This window comes from Asparagus officinalis, chromosome 5 (genome assembly GCF_001876935.1).
Source record: "Asparagus officinalis chromosome 5, Aspof.V1, whole genome shotgun sequence".
Lineage (NCBI taxonomy): Eukaryota > Viridiplantae > Streptophyta > Magnoliopsida > Asparagales > Asparagaceae > Asparagus > Asparagus officinalis.
In genome coordinates, this window is record NC_033798.1 from 105,738,542 (window position 1) to 105,747,220 (window position 8,679).

At 43.5% G+C, this 8,679-nt stretch overlaps 1 protein-coding gene across 1 annotated transcript; it reads right to left on the reverse strand.

Moving 5' to 3' along the window:
- On the reverse strand, positions 6,041 to 6,790 carry LOC109842300 (keratin-associated protein 6-2-like). Its single transcript, XM_020411195.1, has one exon. It carries the CDS (start codon positions 6,788 to 6,790, stop codon positions 6,041 to 6,043), a length of 750 nt encoding a protein of 249 aa, XP_020266784.1.

The following is an 8,679-nucleotide window of genomic DNA, read 5'->3' on the forward strand; positions in this document are numbered from 1 at the left end:
GAGTCTTCCTCACTATGACCGAAATTCACTTAAATTACAACCCGATTCAGTAGGCTTCAAAGACTTCATCCTAGAATCTACCCGAAACCAGTCATCTAAACCTAATTCATCACAATGACCAGAAGACACTAGTGAAAAACCAGGCATCCTTGATGGGAAATCCCATCAAGGACGCCTAAATCCCCGTCGGTGATATATATCTGTTTGTTGGAAATTTGATGCAAAAAGACAATGAAAGAAAATTTGACTTGTATTCTCTCAATAATCGAATCCAGCGGTATTCACACCCTTGTGAGTCAGAACCCCAACAGCTACCCCATCCTGCTCTCTCACCAAGTCGGGATACCGCAGCTACCCCATCCTGCTCTCTCACCAAGTCCCAATTCATGTGACGTGAAACAGAATTCTCCTTTGGCAGAGTTCGACCTTGGAGCTCGGAATACCGCAGTCGGGAATTCTCCTTTGGCAGCCAAAAACCGTCGCATGAAAGTGTTAGCTGGACTAGCTGTTTCTCCTAAAGGTTATCCTCGTGAGAATAAGCAGGGTTCCAAGGCCGACACTTGTCGATTATATCCAGCGGTATTCACACCCTTGTGAGTCAGAACCCCAACAGCTACCCCATCCTGCTCTCTCACCAAGTCCCAATTCATGTGACGTGAAACAGAAGCACATTGATAGTAGGAGATGGGAAACATCCTGTGCATGTTAGGGAGGAAGAAGCGACGATCGCCGATCTGCCTAAGCTATTTGTAGTGACCGCCGTGCATGATCTCTTTTGAGATACTGACACGATCTCCAAATAAGAAAGCTGGCTTGGTGAGTTTCTTGCGAGACCCAGTCTCAAACTTAGCGTCCGTAACTAAAACCCTGAGTACATCAGTATTTGGATCTGAGATCAGAGTGACGCGATCTTTGTCGGTGTCCTGGAATATTGGAAGTTCTTGACGCAGATTGAATTGCATATTAGAGTCCACACCTCCCTCATGCCCGAAGTGGTGACGAAGATTGAGAGGTTCACGGGTGTAAGGCACTGCAAAAGAAAGAAAATTATCAGTTCAAATCTGACGTTAATTTTCATCAACGCAAGAGATCAAACTCTGCGTTAAGCTTTGAACGCACAGTTCAGACCTGGCGTTAATTTTCATCAACGCAAGGGTTAAACTCTGCGTTAAGTTTTGAACGCACAGTTCAAACCTGGCGTTAATTTTCATCAACGCAAGGGTTAAACTCTGCGTTAAGTTTTGAACGCACAGTTCAAACCTGGCGTTAATTTTCATCAACGCAAGGGTTAAACTCTGCGTTAAGTTTTGAACGCACAGTTCAAACCTGGCGTTAATTTTCATCAACGCAAGGGTTAAACTCTGCGTTAAGTTTTGAACGCACAGTTCAAACCTGGCGTTAATTTTCATCAACGCAAGGGTTAAACTCTGCGTTAAGTTTTGAACGCACAGTTCAAACCTGGCGTTAATTTTCATCAACGCAAGGGTTAAACTCTGCGTTAAGTTTTGAACGCACAGTTCAAGCCTGGCGTTAGAATTTAATAAACGCAAGGGTCAGGCCCCTGACGTTTCGAATTCAAAACGCAGAATATTAACTCTAAGTTTGACGGCAACCCATCTAGGGTTTTTCAAAGAACTCGCCGAAGCGAGTTTGACGGCCAAAAAGGGCGACACTTACCACCGACGGGTGGAACCTGAAATGGCGGCGCTGCTGCAGCAGGAGATCTTGGGCGAGGAGCAGCCTTTTTCTTGGAACCCATGGAAGAGAGTCGGAGAAGACGAGCAAGATCACCGGAGTTGAGAACGAAGAGGCTTTGTTAAAAATCTTCCGAAAGAGGGGAGGCAAAAAGTCGGGTGACTTTTGATTTGACCCTTAGCGGACTACTTATAGACTGCTATGAGCTGTCAAATCGGGTCGGCACCATAGGCCCAAATGCCCGCCAAATGTGGCCTTCGTTAAAAATCTTCCGAAAGAGGGGAGGCAAAAAGTCGGGTGACTTTTGATTTGACCCTTAGCGGTCTACTTATAGACAGCTATGAGCTGTCAAATCGGGTCGGCACCATAGGCCCAAATGCCCGCCAAATGTGGCCTGTGCGCCTGTGACGCTTGAGCTTCTGAACGCAGAATTCACCCCTGCGTTATAATCCGCCGTGCATCTACATTGATGGAATCCCTAAACGCAGAATTTAACCCTGCGTTTCAGTTCAATAACGCAAGAAATCTATCTGTGCGTTCTGACTCAACCACACGACTTCCTCTATGTTTATAGCCAAGACATGGTTCCAAATAAATAGAGGGAGGCTAATGTCAGCCATCAAGGCGACTAAAGCCAAGAAGAAACAGGTGATTCCACTGAAGAGTCCATTGGATGAGTACAATTAGATTACAATCAACCAAGTCTGACAATGTCTTCTAAATTTTGGGATCCAAAGTATTCCGAAAATTCGTCCCAGTCAACCGCGAACTTTCGAAAACTTTGGAGGGGGTTCTGTAGGCTGTCTAAAAATCACAATAGATAGCCGATCCCTATCAAGCCCTGATAATGGAAGTTACAATCACTTTCTGATCTTTGCATCCGCAACTCTGCAACCGCTATAAACACGGCCTCATCTCTGAGATGACTGATCTTGATGGCTGCGACAACAGCATGACTAATATGATATTAGCAACTATTAGAGATGCTGATGAGCAGTGTAGTGAGGTGAGTCGCTTGGTAGAGAGCTGTGGGCAAATATCCATCTTCAAAACACTATGGATGTTGATTCCCGTCAAGCTCTCACAACGAAAGCTACAATCAAATAGCTTTCGGGTCGACAGTCGGAAAGGGCAAATAGGAGACTTTTCACACAGATCGAGAAGAGTTACAATTTGACGACACTTCCGACAGCTGATGAAAACCCTATTCAGTGGCCTTCACGATCGTTGGTGAGAGTTACAATCTGACGACTCTCATATCTTATAACAGGCAAAGACCAATAAACAATGGCCTTTGCAATGTCATGGCAGACGATGTTACAAGTCAACAACCTCTATCAAACGTAGAAGTTTAATTCTGCGTTTCTCAAATTCGAAACGCACACAACTTGTGCGTTCTCCAGCGAATGTCTAACTCTGCAACGCAGAGTTCAAGCACCAAACGCACACATAACGTGCGTTCTTCAATAGGTTCAACTACGTGTCCCAAACTCTGGACGCAGAGTTGAGCTTCAACGCACACGGCCTGTGCGTCTCAAATCTCTAACAGAGATTTAACTCTGCATCTCAAGCCTTGGACGCAGAGTTAAAGCCCATAACGCCAACTGAGGCGTTTTGACTTGTTCAAACGCAAGTCGAACGGCCTCAAAACCGTTATCCCACGTTCTGAGGGATTCTCGCCCACAAAGGAGCGGAAATAGGGGTTGGTTGCACTCCACATCACCCTATAAATAACCAACTTACTCAACTGAGTAAGGGGGGCGGGTTGATAGGTTGATCAATCGGTTTCTGAGATCAAAACCGCAAAGAGTTGAGGGGAGCTGGTATCAAAACCACCCAAGGTCAACAAATCTCGGCAGTTGAGTAATCGGAAGGAAGAGATCTTCGGGAGATCAAGGAACTGATCAACGATCAGTTAATCAAATCCCGAAGGATCCTTTCATCAAAGGTATCATCCACTTGGCAATTAACCGAATTTTCGGTTCCAACAACTCTGTTACAGAGTTTTAACTCATTCTGAGTTCTTAAACTCGTTAAGAGTTCTTAATTAGCTTGCAACGCAAGTTAATCACATCAAACCAAACATTCGGTTTTCAACAACTCTTATCAGAGTTCTTAACTCGTCCAGAGTTCTTTACACTCGTTAAGAGTTCTAAACCGAAGTCATCAAGCATTTCAATTGTTTCAGTACAGAAGGACGGTCGGATCGTCAACGGAGAGCAAGTTCGGCGCGATCAATCGAAGGAGGCACTCCACCGCTACCAAGAAGAACCCAGTTTTAAACAAAGGGGAGAATCAAATTCATTCTCCTCTCTTTTGTAATCGGAATCCAAATTGTAATCGATTATTGAGAGAATACAAGTCAAATTTTTTCTTTCATTGTCTTTTTACTACAAGTCAAATTTTCTTTCATTGTCTTTTTGCATCAAATTTCCAACAAACAGATATATATCACCGACGGGGATTTAGGCGTCCTTGATGGGATTTCCCATCAAGGATGCCTGGTTTTTCACTAGTGTCTTCTGGTCATTGTGATGAATTAGGTTTAGATGACTGGTTTCGGGTAGATTCTAGGATGAAGTCTTTGAAGCCTACTGAATCGGGTTGTAATTTAAGTGAATTTCGGTCATAGTGAGGAAGACTCTTTGTGAGAAGGAAGAGTGGACATAAGATTTTCATCCAAACCAGTATAAAAATCTTGTGTGTTTCTGTGTTGATTTGCTTTTTACTTTTGACTTATTATATTTCTGTTGTAATTTCTATTAGAAAAATAATCAAAGTTATGAGTTATAAAATCCGAAATTAAAGTAAACAGTAAAACTGGCCTGACGGGAGCAGTCGTGTAATCACTGCCCTAGAAGATTGAGGACCTGCCTATCGCCCTGGTGCAAATGATCCCCTCTCCCTAGCAGTAAAAATCTCCGAAAGCGACTGGTCTCTGTACTCGGGCGAGAGTACAGATAAAAACTTTATATTCTTGTGTTTTAGAATGTGAATAACGGGTTTATATATAGGGTTGAGGGAGAGAGAGTTTATTTTATTTTTCAATGTGGGACTAAACACAAAGGCAAAATTACTTTTTCTCAATAAAATATCCCACAATTTTTGAGTCTTGCCGTAAAACTATAGCGAAACAATTCAAACCTTCTTGCTTCCCAATCAAGACTCATCATTAAAATTGTTAATTTTGCACACAAAAAACCCAATAAACAACTTTTGATTGCAACTAATCCTACACGTCACAACTTTTGCACCTGGTTTTTTTTAATTTTAATTTTTTGCGAAAAAAGGGCATCACGCACAAGTGATGTTGTGCGGAAACCACTTGTTGTGGTGTCGAGGACCAACACAAAACGCCGAGAGAGAAAGCAAAACAATCCAAAATAACGGCACAAACACAAACTAACAAATTTTATGTGGTTCGGCAAGTTGCCTACGTCCACGGGGCAAGAAGGGGATGAGTTTTCACTAATAGAGAAGGAAAGTACAAATTAAGATTACAAAATCACTCAAACTCACCAATTAATCTCACAAACAAAGCTCCCAATCTCTCAAACAAAACCCTAACCAATAGCTCCAAAAAGGCTCTTTTCTGTGCTTCAAATATCCCCTATACTGCTCTCCCCAAGAAACCCTAAAACATGTTTCAATATATATATCAAAACATAAACCAAATTAGAACAGGAAACAACAATCAGTCCCAAACCCGGACTGAGCGGTCGACCGCCGAAATCGACGCGGTCGACCAACCAGAGAGACAGAAACCAAAGTCGATTACAGGGTTTTGGCGGTCGACCGTGGCAGACGACCGACCAGAGTGCAGAAACACACATTGTAGTCGTACACGTTTGCGGTCGACCGCGCCAAAGCTCGCGGTCGACCGGAAAGCACCCAAATGCATGTCTGCTCCATTTTTCCTTATCTTCTCCAATGTTTTCGCCAATTCTACAGGCGACATAGCCCCATGGCTTATCGGCCCTCAACATTTTTTCGTCTGGTGTAGTACTGGAGTATATGTTATAATTGCTAAACAGCACAAGATGATTGAAACATTCATCAACATAAGATCAGATCGATTGACGCAAAAGTTCACGATGTATGGCAAGAAAGAAGTTAGAATCATGCATCTCCACTGCATTGATCCAAATACACAAAGAACATAGTAACAAGAGTTAAATGAAACAAAGCTTACATGGGCTAGGCATTGTCAAAACAAAAGTTCAACAAACACGAGAGGAGTGGAGGAAATACAACCCTAAAGTTGAAAATACGCAGCATATTATTCACCGAACAAGGCAGAGAAGAAATATGTCATGAAATGCGTATGCAGCTTGAAACTCCTCCGTTAAGGGCGACCACCATTGCCAGATCCAGACCCATAACCCCGCCCATAACCTTCGCCGTATCCTTCTCCGGTGCCAGAACCATAACCGCGCCCGTATCCTTCTCCATAACCCGCGCCGGACCCATCTCCTGTCCCAAAGCCACCACCCTCACCATATCCACGACCCTCGCCGTAACCGGATCCAAAACCTGATCCATGCCCACTTCCCCTACCTGAGCCCCGGCCAAACCCAAATCCCGAGCCTGAACCAACACCGTTGCCTGAGCCAGAACCAGCACCAGACCCAACAGCTGAGCCAAAACCCGCACCAGAGCCAGAACCTGACCCAGCACCGGACCCCGAACCAGCACCGGACCCCGAACCCGAGCCCGTACCTGACCCAGCACCTGAGCCTGTGTTTAAGCCAGAACCAGAACCAACATTAGACCCAAAACCTGAACCGACACCGGCACCTGAGCCTGAACCAGCACCTGAGCCAGTATTAGACCCTATGCCAGAACCTGCACAGGAACCACCGCCAGCGTAGGATCCCGACCCAGAACCAGAGCCTGAAGCGGAACTAGAACCCGAACCAGAGGCAGAACCACCTCCGCCTAACCCCAGTCCCAACCCCAAGCCTAGACCAACACCTCCACCAAGGCCTAGGCCCAAGTCCTTCCTCATGGGCCGGCCCTCTATCACAACAAGGGCTACATATACGACCAACAATTTAAGTAAAAGCCCACTAAAAGCCTTGTCACCGGCAGCCATGCTTACTCTCTTAGCAAAGCTATATTTCGAATCAAACTTCTAGGTGATGAGCTGATCACTTGGTAGTGCAAGGGCATATATAGGCTCAATTGACAACATGATGACTAAGACCACGTGGAAATGGAATCAGAGAGGAGAGTTAGGAACAATCTAGAAAGCAAATGGATACAGTGTTTCGGGATGAAACTTGAGAAGGTTGGTGGTTGATCCAACGCTAATAATGGAAAAGGCTGTTACGCCACGTAGTGCACACTAGGGTTTTTGGCCATAAACATGGGGCGTCTCAGGGTTTGAACTTAAACAACTCCTGAGTTCACCTAATGGTTTGGAGTTTAGTGCATAGTTTCATGCAAATGAAAGAATATGTGTAATGGGAGAGTTTGTATGTTAACGCCCCACTTGGTCTCGCGATGGGGATGCACCTGCAGGATGTCTGGGGTCTCTCTCCGCCGCACACACGGTGGAAATGAGATTGGCAATGGGCCGCGTGTTTGGCAACTTGGAAGTAAATGGAAGGTGGAGCCAAAATTAGAAAGTAAAAGGGTGTCACATAAACATTTTAGCTCATTTCAAATTTTCCAAAAATTAGAGTTAGAGAGAGTGGATGGAAATTGAAAAGAAAGGAGAGGGAGAAGATATATTTTTAGATTTTTTACATATCATTTTAGTTTTAGTTGTTTACTTACTATTACTTTCATTGATAACCAAATAGAACAAGAAGAAAATAAGGGTCATATTGTTTGCCACATTAACTTTCTTTTTTATTACTTTCTATCAATCAAATAAGATTTTGTGAAATATAAAGTAATAAGAAAGTACCTTATTGAGAAAGTACTTTCTCTTTTTTTTCACTTTCTATTTACTCTCTGCGTACCAAACATACCTAATAAGACTAATTAGCTGTTAGGAGTGTCTCGCATCAGTTCGGTGTATACATGTGGTTTTAATTCAATGGAAAAATATGATGTGTGATTTAGTCTCATGTAAGGGGGGAAATTTTAGATAGACATATAGTTATAAATATATACTAGTACTTCTTGTGCACGCTATACTTGTCTACACAATTCGACCTTCAGGTTGATAAATATCATAAAACCACCCTTAACTTTAGATAATTATTAGAAGACTCCCTTTAACTTTCAAAATATCAAAATAAAAATAAAATAATACCCCTTAAGTTTAGGGGTTATCATAAAACTCCCTTTAACTTTGAAATATTATCAAAAACCCTCTAAAATTAGGAGATTTTTCTGATAAATCTCAAAGTTAAATAGGGGTTTTGTGATGATCCCTATTGTTATGGTAATTTACCATCTAAAGATGAAGATGACGAGAGATTGACTGCATAGGCTTAAAAAGGGCATGGTCCAAACCAGCTTAGAAGCCCAAAAGCCCAGCTAATGGCAGGTCTATCGGCCAGCCAAGCAGACGAGTCATCTTTCGACCAAGGGTCATCATCACCGACTCGAAGTGCGGGATTAGTTGGTCCCTCATAATTAAGACGACTCCTCCAGCAGACGTCTCGACCATACACTCGGCCCAAAGCTCATTCGACTATAGGGTCAGCAAATCATAATAATGACTCACAAGATCAACCCGCATCAACTAAGGGGATAAGATCCGACTAAACTCGTTTCAGATGTCAATCGGCACTACAGCATTGATCAGTCCTATTGAGATCTCCGCTCTGACAAATCCCATGCATAAGCCGTTTATTCATCTCACAAGTCACTTCCTAGAGATCGTCATGATGCTCTCCTGAGCTCTAATAGTTTCCCCTCCAATCACCAACCGCCATATGGAGGGGGGAGGACAACTAAGTAGCTGGTCTATCCTCTGTCCTGCCTCATCTATCAAATCCAGGATACTGAGAAGATATTTCTCTCCTG

Excerpts from the sequence above, each read along its gene's own strand:
- LOC109842300 (XM_020411195.1), bottom strand. The coding sequence starts at position 6,790 with ATGGCTGCCGGTGACAAGGCTTTTAGTGGGCTTTTACTTAAATTGTTG.